Genomic DNA, 22,567 nt, shown 5'->3' with positions numbered 1-22,567 from the left:
TGTGGCTCAGCAGGAGCTGGGGCACAGCCTCCAGGCCAGGAGAGCCACAGATGGCCCCCAGGTGCCTCTGGCCGAGCCCAGAGCCTGGAAAGGACAGGCTGGAGGAGCCCCACCCTCCTGCTGCTGGCTGACCTGGAGCCCTCAGGCCAGCTGCCAGCCCAGACGTGCCCCAGGCACAGGCACGATGGGGACCGGCCGTGGAGACCCCGCTGTCGGGCCCCCGCTTGGCCGGGCCCTGAGAGCCCCGACGGACGCCGCTGCTTCTGTGTGGTGCTCCTGGCACTGCTTTCCGGTGGCGACCTTGGCTCACTGTGAGAGCGCGTGACAATTCTGCCCCGTTGCCGCTGGGCACAACTAGCCAGGCACTGGAGCTCCGGCCAAAGCCCCCTCCCTCACCGCGACACTCCCTCCTCTGCGCCATCACAGTCTTTCCTTGGAGAAACCACCCCGGCCCCACTGCTCTCTGCGGAACCACGTGCTCCCGCTGAGGCACACAAGCCGTCTCTGGTTCTCACCAGACCCATCGGGTCCAATCACTGATGTGGTGGATGGGTGACCCCAAGCCACGACCATCAGCAACTCAGTGCCGCGTGCTGCCCTCACCCCTGGGGGTCTGCCACTTCGTAAATCTTCCTGAAATGGAGCACCGAGAACAGATCAGCTGCGGGCAGCTGCTGCTCACTCCTCTACCCAGCCCAACAATGCACAGGTGACGACCAGAGACTGCCAGAGGCAAGGGTTTACGAGTTTACAAAGCACAGCGTCCTGGCCCTGCAGAGGGAGGCAGGACGGTGGCCCCAATTTCATTCCCTAGACCACGTGCTGGGGCCACTTCTGGAAACGGTGGGCCTGTCACTGCTTTTGCGGTCACACACTGGTCCATCGAGGGACTGGCATCGAGGGTGGCAAAGGCCCAGGTCCTACGGTGGCCACACCAGAAGGCGAGAGAAACCGCACCACGGACACCGCATCCTGCCAAAGGCAACCGCCCCCCCGGGGTCTGCTGAGAGGCCCGTGGCTCTCTGTCCATGTTGTCACTGGTGTTCCTTTCTTTTCTTGGTGTTTTTAAATCCTCGTGACGCACCTTGACCGAAACAGATGGTAGAAGGTATTCTGAAAAGGAAAAGAAGTCTTTGTACTAAAAACATCACGGTTTTTGCCAACAAAACACCCCACTCATAAAAGGAGCATCGTGAGGACAAGCTCTTCTTGTTCTGGGGGCTCCTCCTCTTTCCCTTGTGGGACACCCAGCACGTGGGCTCTCCTTTCCCTAGATGCCCTGTACCCTGGGCTCCGGGGCAGCTCCGGCCGGCTGCAGCCGCAGGACCTGCTTCCTGAGGGAGACCCTCCCAGCCAGAGGGATGCTTGCCTGGGACACTTGGCCAAGAGGGCCCCTGCTGCCAAGTTTTCAGGCCCAGGCTTCTCGAGACCCACCATCTGGAAGAAATCTTGACTGCCACGGGCCTCCAGGACCCACCTGCAGGCTGAAGTCTGGGTGGCTGCGGGAGGGCGGCGGACAGACACGAGCCCGTCTTCCTGCCCGTTTGCGTTTGTTGGCTATCTCTTCCCTTCTAACGTTTTTCCCAAAATGAGACTTGGAATCAAGTTTAAGCCAATAAGAGCATAATTACTATGAGAAAGACAAACGTGTAGATCGTAACTTAAACAACTACGGCCGGTGTTGGTTCTGTCCCAGGTCAGGCCACAGTTCGAAGCGGAGGCGGCACCCTGCCTTCCCAGTCCTGACCCAGAGCGAGCACGAGAAACCGAGACGTTCAAGGAAACACATCGTCAGGCTCGCAGCTGCTGCGGAAGGCAGCGTGCCGACCCAGCGTCTGCTTCTCAGTGCGAACACTGCCCGAGGTCAAGCCCAGCACCATCGTCATAAAACACACAAGCGGAACTTGCTGCGGAAAGACGCCAGGTACTAACCTGTGGCCGTACGTCCGCCGCTCGCCCACAGGTTCTGGGCGGGGGTCTGCGTGCTCAGGGCAGACATCCATGGCGTCCCCTCCTGACTGCTCCTCGCCCTCCCCCAGAGCTTCTGCCGACTCCTGGACGGCGGCCCCGGGCGTGGCTGGGCTGTGGAGACAGCGATGTGAGGGGCGGCCCCTGTGGCCTTGTCTTCCCTCACGGGCCCCCTCCCCACCAAAGTGCTCCTTTTTCTCGCAGAAATAGTTTCTAGCTATCCTGGTGTGGCGTGATTCTCCGACCACTGAGACAGACTAGGATGGCGACAGAGCCCGAAGCGAACGCGTAAATAACTGCTCCCACGTGTATAAGCTCAGGGGCAGTTGCACTTACTCTTCTGGAAACAGAAGCTCCGGGGTGCCCCGTGGTGCCTACCCTCCAAGTGAAGGTCGTCTCACGCCCTCGCGTGAGAAATCTACTGACCTTAACTCCAGCGCACAGAACGTCTCCTCCCTGACCCTACTGGACGCAGCACTGTGGGGCTTTTCTCCTTGACACGATCCCTCCAAAAGGGGAGCTACCGCACCTCCGATGCCTGCTCCCCGTTGCCCTGCCTCTCAGAATCCCGTTACTAAAGAGCAAAGTCCCGCCGAGAGAAACTGCTCTGAGAAAACCTCAAGCTGCCCCGTCCTGGCGGCTCTGAAGCACCACTCAGAGCATCACTAGAAAGAGGCAGCGGAGCAACACGGATCCGGTCCGCAGGTGCGCGCGGCGGAGCGAGGGGCAAAGAGCTTTGCGGTCAAGTCACCCACCAGACAAAGAAAGTCAGGGAGGGTGTGAGGGGGACCCGCAGCCTGGGACAGACTCCCAGGGGCCGTCAGCACCAGCGCTGGGGCTGGTGCGCGGGAGGGGAGGAGGGGCAGGAACAGCTGGAGCGGGAGCACAGAGAACGCGCCAGGAGCAGACACCGCGGAGACCCCAGTCCCTCCCAGCAGGGCAGCAAGACCTTCCCCGGCGGGCTGAAGCCCTCCAGACCCACAGCCCCACGTCAGCGTCCCCGCATCCGCAGCTGCACCGGACGCGAGGCAGAGGCTTGGCCCGCGCGCCGCGCCCGCACCAGCGCCCGCACCCGCGGCGTCTCCACGCCCGCAAGGCTTGTCCAACTCCAGGGCCCGCCGCGCGCCCCGCCTCGCGCACCCTCTGCTCCTCTTCGGTTTATCGAACCGGAAGTCCGCCGGGTACAGGTGCCGCCGCACCAGGTGCTCCTTTCTGTCTCTGCCGCTCCTGAACCTCTCCGCACAGCCCTCCACCAGGCACTGGTACTGAAACACAGGCTGTCAGCCCCGCCCTGACCTCCGTCCCCACGGGGCCCCCTCGCCTCGCCCCTGACCCCCCCGGGCACTGGTGCCGAGGCAGACGGCCCGGCAACAGCCCCCCCCGCCCCAGATGCCGGCACTCGGGCCAGGGGACGCGGGCGCGTCACCCACCATGTCCTGCCTTTCCGACAGGATCTGGAAGAGCGAGTCGTGCCACTCCAGAATGTGGACGTCCAGCAGGTGGACGGACGGGAAGGCCCGTCCGCAGAAGGAGCAGACGTTTCTGTGCAGGGTGTGGTAGTGGTGCTCGTAGTTCTCCAGCGAGTCGAACACCTGGCAGCACCCCGCCACCTGGCAGGTGAACTCGGGCACCCTGGCGAAGGAAGCCCCCGTTGGAAGGTCCCCCTGCTCCTGGCACAGGGCCTCCGGCTGCCGGGCCCCACCCGCCCTCCACGGAGCCTGACAAAGCTTTGAGGTTTCCTTCCCGATCCCAAACCCTAGGGTTCGCAGACCAGCTAGAAGGCGGCCAGGCCCGACCACAGGGCGGGGGACGGCGGTCGGGCGGAGGGCGGGGTGGCAGGGCACTCGGGAGGGCCGGGCGGGGCGGGGGGCGGGGGGCGGGACTGGGCCCAGAGCCGCTCACCTGGGCCTCTCGGGCGACCCTGTCACCTGCGTGAGCACGTCCTGGAGGTAGAGGTGTCGCTGCACATCCCCGTCCTGCTGGACACACGTGTGGTGGCCGGGGCCGGGCGCGGCGATACCCGCACCCCCATCGGTCCCACCCCGCAAGCCCCGCCCCGAGCTCAGGCTCCGCCCCCGCCCGTTGGCCCGCCCCTCCGTTGGCCCCGCCCCTCCGCGGGCCCCGCCCCTCCCGCAGGCCCCATCCCCGCCGATAACTGCCTTCTCTCTCCTTTGCTCACACACCTCGAAGAACTCGTGGTCCCGCGGGAAGCGCACCCGCCGCGCCGCGAAGTGGAAGGGCGGGGCCCCGGCCGCGGGGTCCCGCTCCACAGGCAGCGGCTCAGCCGCCCCGGGTGCCCCCAACAGACGGGAGTGCAGCGCGGGTGGCAGCTGCATCACTCTGCGCGCCGGCGGCCGCGCATCCTGCCGGCCACCGTCCGCGAGCCGGGCGGGGCGGGGCCGGAAGTGACGTGGGGCCATTTCCGCTGCCGGCGCGGGCCGCGGGGCTTCGGCGGGCTGGGTCGGGACGCGCTGTACCCGCGGTGAGTCCCGCCGGGGGTGGCGGCGCCTGAACCTTGGGGGGCAGCGGGGCGGGCGCGGCCCTCGTTCCCTGCGCGCCCGCCCGGCATGCGCAGCGCCTCCCCGCGCCGGCTGCCTGCGGCTCGCCCCTGGACCGCGCGCTGTCAGACCCGCATGCCCGCGCGTTGGCGCCGCCCTGGCCGCCGCGCCGTCCGGCCGACCGTAGCGTCCGCACGCGGGACCTCGGGGTTCCCTTCCCGGACCCGCACCCGCGGACCGCCGCCCGGGGACGCCCGCACTGCCCCTCCCAGCCTCTCTGCGCGCAGCGCGTCCGCCTCCCGCGGGCGAGGCTGGGGCGGCCCTTGGGTCGTTCTGCTCCCGAGCCGCGCACCGGACCCGAGCCCGCGCGGTCGTGGCGGCCGCGCTCCCTCGTAGCGTTTCTTGTTGGAAGAAGGTCGCTCCGCCCCCTTGGCCCAGTGGCCCTCGCTTGGCCGGCCAGGCCCGGTCTGTCCGCCTGCCTTTCTGGCGTGCTGCGTCCCGCCCGCGCCCGAGACGTGCGGGGCTGTGCGCCGTGCGCGGTGCCGCCGGGGGCACGTAGAGGCGGGGCGGCCCTTTGGAGCCTCTGCCTGGCTGGAGAGACGCAGGTCCGGCTGTGAGACGGTTCCCCACTTAGAGTGCTGGGGGCCCTGGGCGGCGGGCGGGCGGCTCTGAGGCCGACCCCACTGCCCACCCAGATGGCCCCGCGTGGAGTGGGGCGCACACGTGCGCGCGGCGGGCCGGGAGACGGGTTCTGCGTCTTCAACACATGAACAATAGCTCTGAGGTGTAATTCTGAGGGTGCAGTGACCTCGCTTCGTTCTGGAAGGAAAGGCTGGTGCCTGTGCGCCCCGTCGGTCCCTTCGCGGCCGGGAAGAGCTCTGGACGGACCGTTGCTCATCTCATGAGAAAGCATTGAGAGTCTTGACGTTTTCTCACGAATGGCACAACGCTTTGCAGGCCCCTTTGTGCAGTTGGCTTTGAGCCCTCAGTAAAGACCCGCTGCCACTTCTCTCTGCCTCACTCACCCCCGGGGAAGCCCCGGCCCCTCCTGCACCCCGCCTCCTGCACCCCGCCGCTGGCTCACAGTGGGGAGGGGTTCCGCCCCTCCCCCACGGCTGTTTGGCGGCCAGCCGGGGAGCTCAGGAGTGGGCCTGGTGACGAGATGCTCCTGAGCTGTCCTCAGTGGGCGCTGCTGACGTTTTCGGTGGGATGCTTCTCTCGGTGGTCCGGCTCTCTGGCCTCCTGCCCACCCAATACCCAGAGCCCCCTTCTGGTCGCTGTGACGAGCGGAAGTGTCCCTTACACACTTCCCGACGTCCTCCTGGGAGGTCCTGACGTCCTCCTGGGAGGTCCTGCCCGCCGTCGAGAGCCACCGTTGGTGCCGGAGTCGTCCGCATCCCCACGGAGACCTGGCTTCCTTATGATCTCTGTGACGAGGGCGTGTCTGTGCTTGTACTTTTAGCACAAACACAAGGTTTCCTGCAGATGCTTCCCTCAGGCGGTCACTCTTCTGAAGGGCTCTCCCCTGCGTGTACCTGGTGGACAGGTGTTTCTTTTTGGTGGGAAGCGCGGTGTGCTTGCCGTCTGGCGTGACGAAGGGTCTTCGGTGCAGCCAGCGCGGGACAACCCCCATTGCTGAGGACCCTCGTAGCGCTCGGATGGAACCGGATGCCCTTAGATTCGGAGAGGCCTCGGGGGGAAGTTCCGCGTCCTCTTTGCTGTCTTGCTCGTATGTTGGAGGTCCTCTGTGATTGGTACCCGGTGGTTTGGGATGCTGTCGGTTCCCAAACTCGGATCCAGGGTTCCTTTTGTAAATCCAGCCCGTTCTCCAGGAACGACATTTCCACGCGGTCAGTCCTACGTAATAAAAGCACGTTTGTTCCTGCTTCTCCGGTGACGACGCCGCTGGAACTTACTGGGTGTGGGCTCTTTGGTGCTCTATGAGGGTGATTGTGTTGAAGCTCTGTGGTAGGAGTAATAGTCACCCCTTGTCAGAAGCCCAGAGAGGCCAAGGTCTTTGCCTGCGGCCCCACAGCTCAGAGCTGGCCAGGGCAGGGTTCAGACCGGCTGGGACTCCACAACCCATGCCCTGCTGTGCCTCGTGTCGGTGGCTGTGGTTCCCATGACCTGATTCGTAAGTGTGCGTGTTCGTGCTGAACTCTTCTGCTCTTACGTTTGGAGACGGCCTGGCTCTGGCCAGTTCTCAGCGTCTGTGCCACAAGACTAGAGCTTCAGGGTCCCGGTGTGGAGCTGCACATCGGTGCTCACTGCTTAGTTCGCAAGCGTGGCGTGTGTGCCCAGTCTTCTCTGCTCGATGCTCGATGTTGAACTGGGGCCTCCTCGTCCTCACCAGGCTTGTTAGCACAGTTTTGTTTTATAAACAGCTTTCCTCTCACTTTTAGGAGAACCTGTTGTGATGTTTCTGAGCCAAAACTATGAGTGAATTTCGGATTCACCACGACGTCAATGAGCTGCTCAGCCTGCTGCGTGTCCATGGAGGGGATGGGGCTGAGGTCTATATCGACCTGCTGCAGAAGAACAGGACCCCCTATGTCACAACCACTGTATCTGCACACAGTGCCAAGGTGGGTTCCGTCCCTGGTGCTGCGCTGGGCACCGGGCAAGCTGGGCCCCGTCCTGGTGTAGCCCGTGCACAGAGTTCACGAGTTGCCTGACGGAGCAGCCGTAGCATCACCAGTGTCGATGGCCGACAGCACTCGTGGAGGCTTTTCTTGGACCATGTCCTCTGCTCAACTCTGTGCTTCTGATGCTCCCTCATACAAGCTCTTGTCACCCACCCTGTTGTACAGATGAGTAAATGGAGGCTCGGGGAGAGTGCTGGGATGTCAGCCTGACCTCAGAACCCAGGTTCTGGGTCCCATGAGGAAGGAGGCTCCTGTTCCTCTGCACGGAAAGGAAGCTCCTCGTGGCGCCTGGCTGGCTCAGTTTGTGGAGCAGCTGGATCTCGGGGTCGTGAGTTCGAGTCCCACGGTGGGCGTAGAAATTACTTAAAAAAAAAATTAAAAACTTGAAAAGAAGAGGAAGCTCCTGGTATTAACTGAATTGAAATCCCTTTAAAGCAGAGTTTTCTGTCTTTATTCAAATAATGTATAATTCAAAATTACGGATTTTCAGTAAAGAGAATTTTTTAATTTATTTTTAGAAACGCACTGTGAAGCTTCAGTTATTTAAATACGTTAACGATGGCAGCAGGAGAGTTAGGAGAACTTACTGAGCAGGCAGTGTTTGGGAACACAGAAGTGAACGTGATTTATTACAAAGGGAGCGCCGAAAATCAGGGAGCAGACGTAACCCAGAGCCGAGCCTAACTCCGGAGGGAAGAGCGCTGAACGTGCGAAGCAAGTGCACAAAATGGTAAAAAAAATCCAAGTGGCTGTTTCCTGGTCTCAGGCTGAGGAAGCAGGAGGGGAGCTACAGAGGAGTGTGTAGGGCCAACAGCGAGTGTTGGGCGTAAGTCTTACTTCAGACGTATGGGATCATTTAGCCTACCTAGTTGCACTGTTTCGGTTTTTGTGTTAATTTTCTGGAAGATTTCTTTTTTAAGATTTTATTTATTTGACAGAGACCACAAGCAGGCAGAGAGGCAGGCAGAGAGAGGGGGAAGCAGGCTCCCCGCTGAGCAGAGAGCCTGATGCGGGACTCGATCCCAGGACCCTGAGATCACGACCTGAGCCGAAGGCAGTGGCTCAACCCACTGAGCCCCCCAGGCGCCCCTCTGGAAGATTTTAAAAGTTGTTTGCTATTGTCACTGAATCTCTCATGTTTATGCTTTTGAGGTTAAAATAGCAGAATTTTCTCGTACTCCAGAAGATTTTCTAAAAAAGTATGATGAACTGAAATCTAAAAACACGAGGAACCTTGACCCGCTGGTGTACCTGTTATCAAAACTCACGGAAGACAGAGAGGTAACAGCCGCGTGGGCTCGCGTGGGGCGTGTCGGGCAAGGCGACTGGGACGCGGGTTTCTGACGGGGCTCGTCGGGTGGGATTGCTCCGATGGACACTCACGAGATTTGCTCCCTTGACGCAACGCCTCTGACGGCACATTTCTGCCCCCGTGTAGCTCCTTCGACGTGACGTAGGAACGTGTCTGTGGAGCTTCAGGAGGGACAGTGACTCGCGCTGGCGATAAACTTGAGAAGTAGTACAGCCCTTGCCTCCCAGGCTGGGGGCCTTTATTTTTCATCTTGTCAGATGTGTTTTCGTGTGTTGTGCGTCGGACGTGTGCTGCTCGCCGCACTAAGAAAAGCACTTAGTGTCGAGGCTGGCAGAGCCGCTGCACCCCCAAGCGTCCAGGGAGGGGATCGGCCCTCTCCTCTGCAGGCCCAGGGCCCGTTCAGGGGTGCAGGGTGTGGCTAGGCCCATTTGACTGCCCGCGCTGGGGATGGACAAAGGGACGCGGTCTCGCCGCAGCCCGGGAGACTGGCAGAGTGTAGCGAAAGGACCGTGCCCTTGGGAGTGGGTCTGGGGAGTGGCTTTCGGGCGGCCTTGGGGTGCTCCTCCTCTCCTGCGTTGGAGCCGTGGCACCTCGCAGCAGCAGACACCGAGAGACGGGACTGCAGCTCCGGGGCTCACGGGGGTCCTGCCGTCCCTCCACGTGGAGTCGGGAAGGAAGGAGCCAGGGCTGGCCGTGCGACGCAGCGTCTCCTGTGTTTCCAGACGCTGCAGTATTTACAGCAGAACGCCAAAGAGCGCGCGGAGCTCGCCGCCAGTGCTGCAGGCGGCGCCGCCAGCTTCAGCGTCCCGGCCTCGGCCTCCAGGATCTCGGCGCAGGAGCTGGAGGAGCTGAGGAAGCAGCTCGGCAGCGTGGCCGTGGGCTCCACGCCGCAGCAGGTACGGAGGCCCCTTCGCCCTTGCGGGGGACAGACCTGGACCACAGGACTAGACGACGGTGCAGGAAGGTTCTGACCCGCCGGGCTGTCGGGCTTGCCTGCTGGGGACCCTCGCGTGGCTCTCAGCCTCCGTTAATTGTGATTCTTCCTTCCCCTCAATTAGTTTTTGATAGTTTTGTTTTTCTAAGATTGTACTTTGTAGACCATTTTCTCTGCGCCATTTTCTGTCTCTCATACTTAAAAGCTGCTTCCTCCTGCTCTCCATCTCATGTCCTGCCCCAGCGCCTGGCTGTACGACCGTGAGGGTCTGAGCAGGGTCTCTGCTTGTCCAGTTCTGTGGCTCCGACAGGCACGACGGCCAGTGCTGGTTGGGACTGTCTTACATCAGCACCACGGGTGTCCTCACTCTGCTACCCTGTGTGACAGATGAGCGGATGGTTTGCACCCGCCCTCTCTCTGGCCACCCTTGACCCGGAACTTCTGAAAGCTGGGTCCCTGGAACTGCCCTGGTCAGCCTCCGGTGGCCTGTCGCACAGGAGGGCCACTGCTCTGGGCATGTGCTGCAGGTGCTGGCCTCTCCCCCTGGCCCTAAGGGGCCTAGGGGGGCCCCCTTCTCCAGTTGGCTGTCCCTGGAGCCTTGTCTCCACCCATCAGGTCATGTCTAGACTTTGTGCCACCGGGAAAAAGCCATTGGATCTATGTGTAGGCGTGCCCAGGAAGGGTGCAGCCTGTTCTGGTGCTCCTGGTGTCCCTGGGGGTCCTGCAGACCGAGAGCCTGAGGAGGGGTGGGGTCCCTGTCGTGCAGCCAGCGCCTGGCGCCGTGATGGGCCTGGAGATACTCCTTTCTTCCCATCTGTGCTGAACCTTCATGTGCTGAGTGACTGCCTTCTCCCATGCCCTCGATGTCTGTTTTAAGTGTTGGTACTGAAAGTCTGTTTCTTTTTCTTTTTGAAAATACCCTCACCAGTCTCTGGAACTTACCAGAAAGCTGCTTCGAGATAAGCAGAACAAAAAAAATTCGGGCCAGCGCCTCCCGGTCTTTCCACCGTGGGTGTACGAGAGACCCACACTGGTTGGGGATTTCCTGACTGGCTCAGGCGTAAGCACAGACGCGGCTGTGCCTATAGGTATGTGACGCGCGTTTCCAGTATCCGGGCGCCCTTGAGCAGCGTGGCGCGCCGACCTTCCCGAGTTCTCGTCCTTGGTAGCGCCAGGCTCTTAGGTCCTCGCTGCCTCGGCATGTCCCTTTCTCTCCTGCTCCCCCCACCCTCCCTGCCAAGTGCGTCCTTGGGGCTTGCTCTCAGGTCTCCCTTGCTCCTTCCCCTTTGCAGGGTGACCTCGTTTGTTTATCGTCTCCGTTGCGATCCCAGATCCGTACCCTCAGGACGTCTCCCTGAACTTTGGTCTCCCGTGGGCATCTGTCTGTCGTGTGTGCCTGCCGTGGGGCTCCTGACCTTCCCTCTAATGTCTCCACTTTTCCCGTGGTGACTGGTGTCACAGTTCACCGGGTCCCGGAGCTGGGGGCGGCACCTGTGCTTGCTTCCCCCGCTGCACCGACCTGGTCCCAGGTCCCCCACCTCCCTCTGCTGCTCTTGCCCAGACGCGGTCCTTCTGCTCTCCCTGGCTTGGGGCTCAGCACCTCCCCAGAGCTCCCTGTGGTAAAGGGAGGTCTGGATCTGCCCTGCCTCGTGCAGGGCTGTCTGCTGGATGTAGCTCTGGGGCGATGCGGTGCAGCTGGTGTGGCTGAGCAGTGGACGTCTGTTTCCCTCTCACTTGGCCCAGGTAGCCGGCGGCGTGGGTCCTCGCACCCAGCCCTGCTGCCGTCATCGCAGAGCTGGCGGCTTTGAGCCTCCGGCCTGTGTCCCGCGTGGCCTGTGTGGTGACTCCCCCAGCGCTGGCGGACAGGCCTCCTGGCCACGCCTCACCGTGCAGTGTCCCTCACCCTGGCTCGCTCCTGTGTCCCTTCAGAGCTCAGCCTCCAGGCCAGCTGTGCCGCCCGTGGCTGTTCCCTTCCTCGGCCTGTGACCTGGTCCTTTTCCGTGTGCGGGTAGGGTGCTGGAGGGGCATGGTGGCGTCTGTCCCCAAGGCCAGGGGCCCTACCCCAAGGCCAGCTGACCTGGTGCTGTACCCCTCACCCCCCACTGAGAGCGTCCACTGGGGCTCTAACTGGGGCGATGCTCAGATTTCAAGTGAGTGGTGGTGGGGCTTGGTGGCAATTCCTAGACGGCACCCCCGCGCTTGAGGAACAGGAAGCTGCACCTCACCGCTTCAGTCGGAGCCGTGAGTGAGCTCGTCCTGACAGCCGCTGGCGTCGGGAAGAGGAAACGGAGCTTGAAGTTCACGCAACCCATGCCACGCACGGACAGGTGGCTGCTGGGCTCAGAGCCTGTGTCCTGCCGTCAGCAGGCTGGCGTACGGGTGTGTGACGCCAGCTGAGCTTTTGTGAAGTGACGTGTGGGGCTGTGCCGTCCGGAGCCACCAAGCCTGGGTTCTGGGATGCCATGGGGCTGACGGGGCCACCCCCTGGGCCAGCTGCGCAAGTCTGGGCTGCAGGCAAGGGTGCAGAGACACCCTTCTGTCACTGCCACCTCTGGCTCCCCACGCGTGGCGGTCTGTCCCAGCAGGTGCTCGGGAGGACGGCGAGGGTTGTCCTGGGGCTGTGAACCAAGAGGGGCAGGGAGCTGCTGGGGCCAGGCGGCCTTTGGCCGATGGCACAGGAGGTCCTTGGTTAGATGGTGGTAAGGAAGCCTCCTCATATGGCACATGGGTGCTGGAAATTGTCACCGCTTTAAAGCCTTCAAAGACAGCCTTATCCCATAGCAACCCAGACCTGTTAAGTTGTAGTAAGTGCTGGGAGAACGGCTTCCGCCAGGAGTGCTTCTTAAATCCTTAACTTTATCCTCTTAAATGTCGAGCTCTTACTTGTGTCCGGAGGGTTTTATCTTCCTGGTGCTTTAGGGCTGTGGCACATTGCCAGGCCCCACCTGTCCTGTGCTCCTGGTGCTTTCCGAATCCCGGCCTTTGTGCCTCCCTGGGATGAGTCCGATCCCAGTGAACAGCCGGATTCTCGTGGTCATGAATGTTTGAGGGAATCACAGGGAAGTCAGCAGAAGGCACCTGAGTAGATGGGGTCAGGAGAAGGGCCAGTGGGAGTGAGGGGCCCTGGAAGTGAGGCCGTGGCCCAGCTGGTGTCTGTGGCCCACAGGCACGCTGCCCCTGGCCTCCCAGGAGTCGGCCGTGGTGGAGGACCTGCTGTATGTGCTGGTGGGTGTGGACGGCAGGTACATCACCGCCCAGCCCCTCACCGGGAGGCAGAGCCGCACCTTCCTCGTGGACCCCAACCTCGACTTGTCCATCAGGGAGCTGGTGAACAGGATCCTCCCTGTGGCTGCCAGTTACTCCACAGTGACCAGGTAGGCGCCCGACAGGCCTTGAGGCTGGACGCAGGCCTTCCCGGGCGCTCTTCACCCTGTGGCGCACCCTTTGTGTTCGTGAGGTCATTTGAATCCTCTTCTAGGAAGCGTCCTTGTCTTGTTGCGACCGGTCTCGTGCCTGGCACGGTTCCGAAGGGCCTGGGGACGAGTGCAGGGGCTGGTGTCTACACGCCTGAGAGGGGAGGGGGCTCAGAACGTCTGACCTCTGATTGGAACATGTAGCCTCCCCTGCTCATGGGTCCCGGGTGCTCTTTTCCCTCCTAGGTTCATTGAAGAAAAGTCTTCCTTCGAGTATGGACAGGTGAACCACGCCTTGGCGGCCGCCATGAGAACCCTCGTGAAGGAGTACCTGATCCTGGTCACGCAGCTGGAGCAGCTGCAGAGGCAGGGCCTCCTGTCCCTCCAGAAGCTCTGGTTCTACATCCAGCCAGCCATGCGCACCGTCGACATCCTGGCCTCCCTGGGTACGTGCCTGCCTCCCACCTCGCCACACCGGCCAGGCCCCGGGAGGGACTTGGGGCAGCGGGCAGGCACCTTCCATGGTGGAGCAGGTCGTGGCGTGTGCAGGTGAAACTCCCAGGCCAGGCTCGAGGCGTCCGTTTCTTCACCAAGGACACCAGGGTGTGAAGCCAAAGCCTCTGTTGCTTCCTGTTTTAGTTTGTGGCAGGAAAACTCTGGAAGCGCTTACTGCTTAAATGCTCATCAGTGATTTCGAGCTTACGGTTTGAGTGTCTCCCACAGAAGGATCATCTGTCCCTAGAAGGAGAGCCTGGTCTGTCGTCACCTAGCTGGGGAGCACGGGCACCCCTTCTCAGCTGACTGCCGCCTCCCCTCCTGGCAGCCACCTCGGTGGATAAAGGCGAGTGTGTCGGGGGGTCCACCCTGAGCCTTCTCCACGACCGGAGCTTCAACTACACGGGCGACAGCCACGCGCAGGAGCTGTGCCTCTACCTCACCAAGGCCGCCAGTGTGCCGTACTTTGAGATTCTGGAAAAGTGGATCTATAGAGGGATAATCGATGACCCGTACAGGTAGGGCTCGCGGAGCCTGAGGGAGTCGGGTACGACAGCCACGTGCAGCCACGCAGCCCAGAGAGGCTTCAGCACGCCGAGGGGCGCTCCTGGCCTCGCCGTGGGCTTCCGTCCCGGCTGGCGAGGGCTCCTTCCCAGCCTGGGGGTTTCAGTACGTTCACGGAGCCAGGCGGCTCGTGGACAGCTCTGTCGCGTTGAGTACTGCTCAAGCACTTTCAAAGTCAGGGCCAGAAGCAGTGTTTTTCTGCTGCTGGTTCCAGTAACAGTCTGAGGGGAGGGCCTGACAGGGAACGTGTTTTAAAACCGTGCCCCGCTGAGTAATGTCTGAAACAGGCACGAAGGGGTCGCACCCCTGCCGTTGGGACCGGCTCGTTGCCTGGTTTCGCACGGGAGGGAAGTGCTGCATTTCCTGACGGCTGGGACCACAGAGAGGTCAGCCTGCGACCCGGGGCCCTGAATGCCTCAGAGCCTCAGAGCGGGCGCACAGCTGGGCACTGACGGGTGACACTGCTCATGGGCGTGGGACCTCCCGAGCCTGCTGGGCCGTCGAGCTCGGCTTGCCGCCTGAGAGCGTCCTGTGCTCGCCAGCGAGTTCATGGTGGAGGAGCACGAGCTTCGGAAGGAGAAGATCCAGGAGGACTATAACGACAAGTACTGGGACCAGAGGTACACCGTGGTGCAGCGGCAGATCCCCTCCTTCCTGCAGAAGATGGCCGGCAAGGTGCTCAGCACAGGTGAGCCCCGTGCCCCAGCCCAGTGCACACTTGCCCTCTGTCCTGTGGCTCTGTCATTGTGTCCCCTGCTGCAGGGAGGTGCCCCGCTGTGCACAGGGCTGGAACAGCCTCCGCAGGGCCTTCCTGCGCCTCGTCGTTGTCCTGTCCAACTCCTGTGGCTCTGGGTGCCATTGTTTTGTTCTCTGGCCCTGGGAGGTTGTCTCACAGATGACTTTTCTCCACTACCTCGCTTCTAGAAACCATTGACAGGAAAATTTCTTTCCTGCTCCCAGCCGGCCCCAGACATGCGGCTTTTCCACACCAACGTCCAGCTCTGCTGCTGCCTGGGGACACCCGCTGGGTGTCCCGTGAATTCCCCCCGTCCCGGCACGGACCACCCAGGGTTGGTGGGTGTGGGCTCCTCGGCCCCAGAGCTCAGGCTCTCAAGGCGGCCCCCGCGTCTACGGTGCGGGGCCCTAGGCCACCTGCACGGCCGTCTGATGCGGCTGCGCGTTGGAGGTTCCCCTGACGCCCCGGTGCAGGGTTGGCCATTTGCTAGTGCGGCTCACGGAACTCAGGGAGACACCGTGTCTTCTAGATCACCGCGTTGTTAGCAAGGACGCGAGCGAGCAGCCGCGTGGAGAGGTCCTCGGGTCGAGGTCTGGGCGGGTGCCGAGCACGGGAGCTCCTACACGCCTGGCACCGGGGGCGCCGCCCGCGTGCGGATGTGTTCAGCACCCGGACACGCGCCTCGCTGCTCCGTGTGGGGCTTTAGGGAGGTTCCGCGACGCAGGCGCGAGTGAGGGGATCTTCGGCCGTTGGTGACTTATTCTGCCTCCGGGCACCAGGGGGCGGGACCAGACCTCCAGCCTCTGGTCACAGGGTTGGGTCCCCGGCACGCAGCCCCCATCCCGAGCCGTCCGGGGGCCGCCCGGAGTCCCCTCGCGGGGACAAACTCAGCTGCTCGGAAGGGCCTCCTGGGTCTCGAGGTCGCAAGGGTTGTCGGAGCTCGGTGCCAGCAGCGGGGACAGAGGCCAAGGGTCCGTGTCCTCGTGGGTCACTCTCATACACCACCACAGGAGAAGCGGTGAAGGACATGGGCCTCAGTGGCCCAGTGGTGTTCCAGTCGCCATCACGTGGGCTGGGAACCGGAGTTAGAAGCACAGAAGGGCTGAGGTACTAGACAGGCTTACGCCAGAGACCCGGTGGTCAAGGATGCGGTTGGAAGACGACTGAAAATCTCAGTCTCCGAAAGCTTCTCGGAATTATTTCTGTGCTCTTTGTCAGAAAACCCTGGCTAAGAGAGAGCCCGGCCCCTTACAGCACTTAGCGCTTCTGTCCTTTTTGGACATCACTTGTGTTTCCCTGCCTTGTGTAAAGGGCTCTAGGACCGTGTTTCCAGGCCCCAGCTAGTAGTGGGGTCCCAGTATCTGAGGTTCAGGCCTGTGGTTTAGTGTCTGTATATAGTGAAATTTTTTATCTGTTTTCTTCTTGTCTTTTCAGGAAAATACCTGAATGTAGTCAGAGAGTGTGGCCAGGATGTCACCTGCCCAGTGGCCAAGGAGATCATCTACACTTTGAAGGAGCGAGCATATGTTGAGCAAATCGAGAAGGCTTTTAACTACGCCAGCAAGGTCCTGCTGGCCTTCCTGATGGAGGAGAAGGAGCTCGTGGCGCACCTGAGGTCAGCTTCTGCCTTCTGCCTTCTCACTCAGCTCGTGGAGCCCTCCCGGTGTCTGACTGAGGCCAGACACTGTTAGCGTCCCCGTTTTGTCACTAGAAACATGAGCACGCTGCCAGGTTGTCTCCAGCCTAAGAACCTTGCACATTTGTGACCCTGCCACCTTGTTCCTGCTTCCCGAGAGGCTCAGTGGGGCCGTGTCTGCCAGTGTTACCTTGTCAGAGGTGGTCCAGCTTGCCAGCCTTGCCCCCATGCAGGGCCGCCAGCCCCTTCTGGGTAGTGTTTCTTGCCGTAGTTGGACACAGAGGTCCTTCACCCATGCCTAAGAGCTGTTCGTTCCTGCTCTTTAGAAGCTGACCGCCGGTCTCCCCTTTCTAACGCACTTCTCTGGTCTGTGGCCTTAGCCCCCTGAACGCACCTGATCGTGTCTGATCCAGGAAGCTGAGCAGGGTTGGGCCAGTTAGTACAGTCTGTGTACTTCTCCATGGGGAGTGCTGCGGGGCTCGGCTCACCCTCCCTGGGCCGTACACCCACGGCCCACACCCGGCCGTGCCCACCACGTCCAAACCGCGGGTGGTGGTGGGAGCCGTGTGTCTGCACACAGCTCTTCCTTGTCGGCCGCCCGTGGGTTTTCCTGAGTCTGGGCCGCTCTGCGTGACCTCCGGGCCCCACCTGCTCTTCAGGTCCATCAAGCGCTACTTCCTGATGGACCAGGGGGACTTCTTTGTGCACTTCATGGACCTCACCGAGGACGAGTTGAAGAAACCGGTGGACGACATCACGCCCACCCGTCTGGAGGCGCTCCTGGAGCTGGCCCTGCGCATGAGCACGGCCAACACGGACCCCTTCAAGGATGATCTCAAGGTGGGCCGGGGGCTGGGGCAGCACCCTCAGACCCGTGTTCCTGTGTCCAGAGAGGTGGAGCGGCCGCCTGAGCAGGACGGCCGACGTAAAACCCCCGGGGGGACCTGACTCCTGCCGGTGCTACCACAGCTCACCCTTGGGCAGCACGGGGTGAGCCGAGCAGGCGTGCTCGCGCGCAGCTTTCTTCGTCGGGACAGTACAGCGACGTGAACGCGTTTCCTTTTTACTAACATCTCCTCCTTTGTAGCTTGCGTTATCGGGAGGCACACCCCGTGCTGCAGCGCACGACACGCATGCCCGTCACCTGTCTGCGACCCTCCCGGCGGCTGTCGGCTGTTTGCCACTGGGGTTAGGGGAGGTCAGCAGACCCCGTGGGTTTTCAGCTGAACCAGCACGTTCACAGTCAGCCGTGACTCGCTGCGTAGTTCCTTGTTTACGCCCGTGGGTACCTTACAAGTCGTCTCCGCACTTCTCCTTTGTGGCTGGTGGCAGCGGCTGAGGCCTTACTGGCAGACACTCAGTTTCGTAAGCCGGCCTTCCGGATGCCGGGTCCGTGCCAGAGGAAGCTGTGTCAGTCCTGGACTTGCTTCTCCAGCTCACGCGGCAGCCGGGCTGGGGCCCCAGTCAGGATGCAGCGCTTTTTTTTTTTATAAGATCTTATTTATTTGACAGAGATCACAAGCAGGCAGAGAGGCAGCAGAGCGAGAGAAAGGGGGAAGCAGGCTCCCCGCTGAGCAGAGAGCCCGATGCGGGGCTCAGTCCCAGGACCCTGGGATCATGACCTGAGCCGAAGGCAGAGGCTTAACCCAGATGGGTGGCGACGCTTTTTTCTTTCTTTCTCAAGATCGATCTGATGCCTCATGACCTCATCACTCAGCTGCTGCGGGTTCTGGCCATCGAGACCAAGCAGGAGAAGGCGATGGTCCATGCCGACCCCACTGAGCTCACGCTGAGCGGCCTAGAGGCCTTCTCCTTCGACTATGTCGTCAAGTGGCCCCTGTCACTGATTATCAATAGGTGAGCGTTGGTCCTTCCGGCGCTGGCTTCCGTGGACATGCTTCCAGGCTTGCAGGGATGGCAGGTTGTGTCTGCTCAGCAGACCGCTCGGAGCGGCTGTGCACTGTCACTCCTGCGCAGGGTGGGCCGCCCGGCTCCTGGGGTACAGGACGGCATCGGTGGTGTCAGAGCCTTGGCCACCGTGTGCCGTGAGCATCACGATGGTCAAGGCCAGCAGCGCCCGCCTGGTGTTGCTCAGCATCCTGTGCCCCTCGTCTTGCAGGAAGGCACTGACGCGCTACCAGATGCTTTTCCGGCACATGTTCTACTGCAAGCATGTGGAGCGGCGGCTCTGCGGCGTCTGGGTCAGCAACAAGGCCACCAAGCAGTACCCGCCGCACGCCGCAAAGTGGTGCGTCCCTCGGCCACCGCACGCCCTGCCCACAGCTCTCGAAAGGCGGCTTGTCACCCCCTTGTCCCTTGATCCGGGACAGGTTTCACACTGTGGCGCAGGGCCATGGCCCCCACAGCGGACGCTGGCTCTGTCCCTCTATTGTTGGTCACCGGCTGGTGACAGCAGGTGCCGTGTGTGCCTCTGTGTGGGCGCTCGGAGGAGGGGCCCCAACCACGGAGCAGGGGGCGCATGGCGGCCGCAGCAGGAACCGCCCTTGTGCTCACGCAGGTTTGCGGGCGCCTTCACCCTGCGGCAGCGGATGCTCAACTTCGTTCAGAATATTCAGTACTACATGATGTTTGAGGTGATGGAGCCCACCTGGCACATCCTGGAGAAAAACCTGAAATCCGTGAGTCTGAGCTTAACACGCCCTAACACTGTACAGGCTCTGCACCAACCAGGTCGCACCAAGTAGGTTCTTGGAGGGACGGAGGGTCGGACGTTGAGGGGTGAGCGCTGCGCCTGCCCCGGGCTGGCGATGACGAGAGAGCAAAGCCCTCCGCACACACAAGGCGTTTCCTTAGGAACATGGCCTGCGTGTGTATGAGCCCGGCCGTGAGTGTCGGGGGGCAGGGAGCCTGGGGGCTGGGGTGGCTCTGTGCCCCCCCTGCACACTCCAGGCCTGTCAGCATGTCGCAGTAGCGTGAAGGGACAGCAGCAGCGTTTCCTTCTTTCTGTGCTTAAGAACCCAAACCCTGGACTTCCGCCAGCATGTTGAGCACCCAAAGCCATTGGGTCACGTAAGGAAAGGACACAACACAGAAGCGTGCAGAGCCTCGGCCTGGCCCGTGTAGGGCTGGTCTCCTCGCACAGTCATGCTGCGAGCCAAGGCGGGTGCCCTCTCTCCGCACAGGCGTCCAACATCGACGACGTGCTGGGCCACCACACGAGCTTCCTGGACAACTGTCTGAAGGACTGCATGCTGACCAACCCCGAGCTGCTCAAAGTCTTCTCCAGACTCATGTCCGTGTGCGTCATGTTCACCAACTGCATGCAGGTGCGCCGCCCGCCGCGCGCAGGCCTCTGTCCCCGAGCCCTCCTCCACTGCCAGGGGCCGGGGCCAGCAGCTGCCGCGGCTCCGACCTCGGCCCTGTGCTGGGCACCTGGTGTCTTTTTGTGCAGTTGCAGTGACGACTCAGTTACGGGTATTTGCCTCAGAATGCTGGCACAGAGAGTAAGTGTTGGGAGGCAGAGGGGGTGACTCGAGGCTCACCAGGGCTCTAGAGCTGGGGAGTTGAGCTGGAGGGCATGTGACATGGTAGCCGACCTCTGGGGCCAGGAGCCTGGGAACCAGATCTGTGTGGGGCTCACTGTCCTCAGAAGCCTGTCGGCAAGCTCCCAGACGGGCACCCTTGGAAGCCCACCCTTGTGGCACACCGCGGCCCCGAGTCCACGTCTGCTGCCCCGTGTGTGCTGCTCCGAGTCTGCAGACGGGGCCTCAGCTGTGCGGCGGCACGTCCTTTACTGGGGTCGGGTTCCTGGAAGCTCACTGCCGCGTTTCTTCCTGACCCCAAGAGATTTACGCAGAGCATGAAGTTGGACGGCGAGCTGGGCCGGCTGATGCTGGAGCACGGCACGATGCTGGGGCCGCCCACGGAGGCCGAGCGGGCGGAGGAGCGTGCCCGGAAGGAGCTTGCTAGGAAGGTGTGCAGTGAGCGGCTCCTCCGCAGGCCCGCTGCTGGCCTGCACTCTCTTTTCCTTTTCGTTAAAAAAAGCTCATCCCAATTAGGTTCCGAAAGTGAGCTAGAGGATCTCCTCTCCAGACTTGTCCAAACCTCAGCTCGGCTGTGCGTGAAGGCGACGCCACAGTTCCCCGGAGCAGGGCTTGGGGTGTCCGCGGAGGGCCTGCCAACAGGGCCCTGCCGGCGGTACAGTCAGAGCCCAGCCTTAACTAGAAGGGCCGGGTGTGTCCGCCTCCTTGGAGGGGATGCTGGGGATGCGGCCCCGCAACGCCAGCCGCAGCTCCGGAGGGCGTCCAGCCCTGTGCTCCCAGCCCACACCCTTGTGCCGAGAGGGAGCCAGGAGACAATGCTGCGGCTGCTTGGCAATCTGAGCCGCGTAAAGAACCCACGAGGGGCGCGGACTTGCTGTTTCCATGTGGTGGGAGCGGGGCAGGGCGCCCGCTGCCCGAATGGAGCGAGTCTCTGTGTCCCACGGCCTCAGGAAGTTTTATGTCACTTTTATCACATGAAAACTTGCCCAAATCCCTCCTATTTTCTTTCTTTTTTTTTTTTTTTAAGAAGGAGGGGAGGGAAACCAAGCTGGTGGAGAGAGGCCAGGGTGGGGCTGGGGCTCATGGTGTCCGACTGCGCCTTCCAGTACGTGGCGGAGCACGTGGATGCGCCCCAGCTGACCTCCAGCTTCGAGGCCACCATCAACAAGTTTGACAAGAACTTCTCAGCGCACCTGCTTGACCTTCTGGCCCGCCTGAGCCTCTACAGCACCAGTGACTGTGAGCACAGCATGGCCAGCGTCATCTCCAGGTGGGTGCGGGCGGCTTCCTGTGCGCCGCCGTGGCACCGTCCTGTGCCGTTGGGTCGGGGGTCCCAGCCTCCCCCCACGCTGCATGTGCTCCCCCACCGTTGCCTCAGGCCCCCTCGGGAAGGAGTGACTGAGGCGGGGTCTGCTTGGGCGCGGCTTCGCCCTTCACCTCCGGTGCCACTGCTGGTCGCCTGCAGTGAGAGGCCTGTGCGCCGCGGTTAGTGTTGAGCCCTGAGTGTGCGCACCAGCGTGCGCCAGGCCGCCCCATCGGTGCCCCAGCACCGGTCCCTGTCTCTGCTGGGCTGGGTCAGCCTCGCCCGACACTTGGCTCCGAGCCAGGACCCGGGATGCTGGCAGGGCCCCCCCAGTTCCCAGCCCTGGGCCGTGCATGGCAGCGGCATCACCCCGTTTTCAGAAGAGCAGCCCGGAGGTGGGCCAGGACGTCGCTGGGGGCAAACAGTGGGGGTCATGGCAGTGCTCATTAAAGCCTGCAGGTTTGGGCTCTTGGGCCTGGGTGGTGGGTCTTGTCGCCACTCTCAGGAGCTGTCACGGAGCATTCCCGTTGACTCTGGGAGGGGCCCGTTGGGGAGGACAGTGTAGGAACGGTGAGGACAGGTGCAGGGAGCCAGCAAGCTGGTCAGCCAGTCTGTGGTTCTGGGGCCAGCAGGTTCCCATGGCCTGTGGAGCCTGGCAGTGACCTGGACGCCCCTCTCTGCAGATGCCCCACTCGGATTCCCAGGGGATGGGGGGGTTGTCTGCCTGGGAAGCTGTCAGACAGGCGTCTGATGTCCTAAGTACAGGGCCTGGGAGGTGCCCACAGCCTGAGGCCCCCTCAGGCCCCTGTGCCAGGCAAGGCCAGCCCCAACATCCCGGGCCAGGGCTGTGGGACGGGTACTCTGCTGGAAGCTTCTGCCTGAACTCCTAACGAGGGGTTTCTGTGGTGCAGTTCTCGTGTTGCGTGGGTGTTTACGTTCAGACGTCCGTACTGCTTGCACCCGGAAGGCTGTGTGGGTGGGTGTCCCTCGCACCTGGTGCAGAGCCGACCCTTTGCCTATGGGGGGGATGGGCTGCCTGGCATGGCACTCAGGGCGACCCAGCCGGCGTGCAGCCCAGCCCTCTCTCCCGCAGACTGGACTTCAATGGCTTCTACACGGAGCGCCTCGAGCGTCTGTCTGCAGAGAGGAGCCAGAAGGCAGCCCCCCAGGTGCCCGTCCCACGGGGCCCCCCAGCATCAGTGCCCAGGGTCGCTGTCCCCGCACAGTGAGGCCGCCGGTGCCGTGAAGAAATGAGTTTGGAAGCTTTTACTTGATTATCGACAAACCACCTGTTTTTGTTTAAACATAGAGTTTGAATGTTGTCCCTGCCATGCTGGCCTCAGGTCCCAGGGTCCTGGGTTCTGCTCTGCCGCAGCCGCCCAGACCTGGGTGGGGGCGGGGGTCTCCACAGCTGGGCCCCTCTGTGGGCGGTCTCCAGTTGAGCAGGGCCACTTTTTAAGATGTTTTTCTTCTCAAATAAAGACAAAGTGAAAACATACGGTGTTTGCGCAACATGAAGATAATTACCAAGGTGCCATGCAGGGGACAGGGTCCAGGTGC

The 22,567-nt window shown here is 62.2% G+C and overlaps 2 protein-coding genes across 2 annotated transcripts; one reads left to right on the top strand and one right to left on the bottom strand.

Annotated features, from left to right (window-relative positions):
• Positions 1 to 721: 721 nt before the first annotated feature.
• On the bottom strand, positions 722 to 4,304 carry ZNF511 (zinc finger protein 511). Its single transcript, XM_047701708.1, has 6 exons — positions 4,152 to 4,304; positions 3,871 to 3,944; positions 3,399 to 3,600; positions 3,109 to 3,233; positions 1,933 to 2,082; positions 722 to 1,113 (listed from the first exon to the last, which is right to left on the bottom strand). The coding sequence occupies exons 1-6, from the start codon at positions 4,302 to 4,304 to the stop codon at positions 1,035 to 1,037; spliced, it is 783 nt and encodes a 260-aa protein (XP_047557664.1). The 3' UTR covers positions 722 to 1,034.
• A 10-nt stretch (positions 4,305 to 4,314) lies between these two features.
• TUBGCP2 (tubulin gamma complex associated protein 2) lies at positions 4,315 to 22,505 on the top strand. Its single transcript, XM_047701706.1, has 18 exons — positions 4,315 to 4,450; positions 6,869 to 7,051; positions 8,264 to 8,392; positions 9,146 to 9,319; positions 10,286 to 10,445; positions 12,524 to 12,731; positions 13,017 to 13,216; positions 13,594 to 13,783; positions 14,372 to 14,517; positions 16,000 to 16,180; positions 16,861 to 17,041; positions 17,886 to 18,058; positions 18,321 to 18,449; positions 18,720 to 18,840; positions 19,345 to 19,488; positions 20,007 to 20,135; positions 20,811 to 20,974; positions 22,101 to 22,505. The coding sequence occupies exons 2-18, from the start codon at positions 6,902 to 6,904 to the stop codon at positions 22,234 to 22,236; spliced, it is 2,715 nt and encodes a 904-aa protein (XP_047557662.1). The 5' UTR covers positions 4,315 to 4,450; positions 6,869 to 6,901; the 3' UTR covers positions 22,237 to 22,505.
• Positions 22,506 to 22,567: the final 62 nt, after the last annotated feature.

Source organism: Lutra lutra, chromosome 14 (genome assembly GCF_902655055.1).
Source record: "Lutra lutra chromosome 14, mLutLut1.2, whole genome shotgun sequence".
NCBI classification, from domain to species: Eukaryota; Metazoa; Chordata; class Mammalia; order Carnivora; family Mustelidae; genus Lutra; species Lutra lutra.
Note: the sequence above shows the minus strand (reverse complement) of the source record. Positions and strands in the feature narration are given on the sequence as shown.

Excerpts from the sequence above, each read along its gene's own strand:
- ZNF511 (XM_047701708.1), bottom strand. The coding sequence starts at position 4,304 with ATGCAGCTGCCACCCGCGCTGCACTCCCGTCTGTTGGGGGCACCCGGG. Across the intron at positions 3,601-3,870 it reads GGGTCGCCCGAGAGGCCCAG|GGTGCCCGAGTTCACCTGCC; the intron begins GTGAGCGGCTCT and ends TTCCTTCGCCAG. Across the intron at positions 3,234-3,398 it reads TGTCGGAAAGGCAGGACATG|TACCAGTGCCTGGTGGAGGG; the intron begins GTGGGTGACGCG and ends CCTGTGTTTCAG.
- TUBGCP2 (XM_047701706.1), top strand. The coding sequence starts at position 6,902 with ATGAGTGAATTTCGGATTCACCACGACGTCAATGAGCTGCTCAGCCTG. Across the intron at positions 7,052-8,263 it reads TATCTGCACACAGTGCCAAG|GTTAAAATAGCAGAATTTTC; the intron begins GTGGGTTCCGTC and ends TATGCTTTTGAG. Across the intron at positions 16,181-16,860 it reads GAGCTCGTGGCGCACCTGAG|GTCCATCAAGCGCTACTTCC; the intron begins GTCAGCTTCTGC and ends CCTGCTCTTCAG.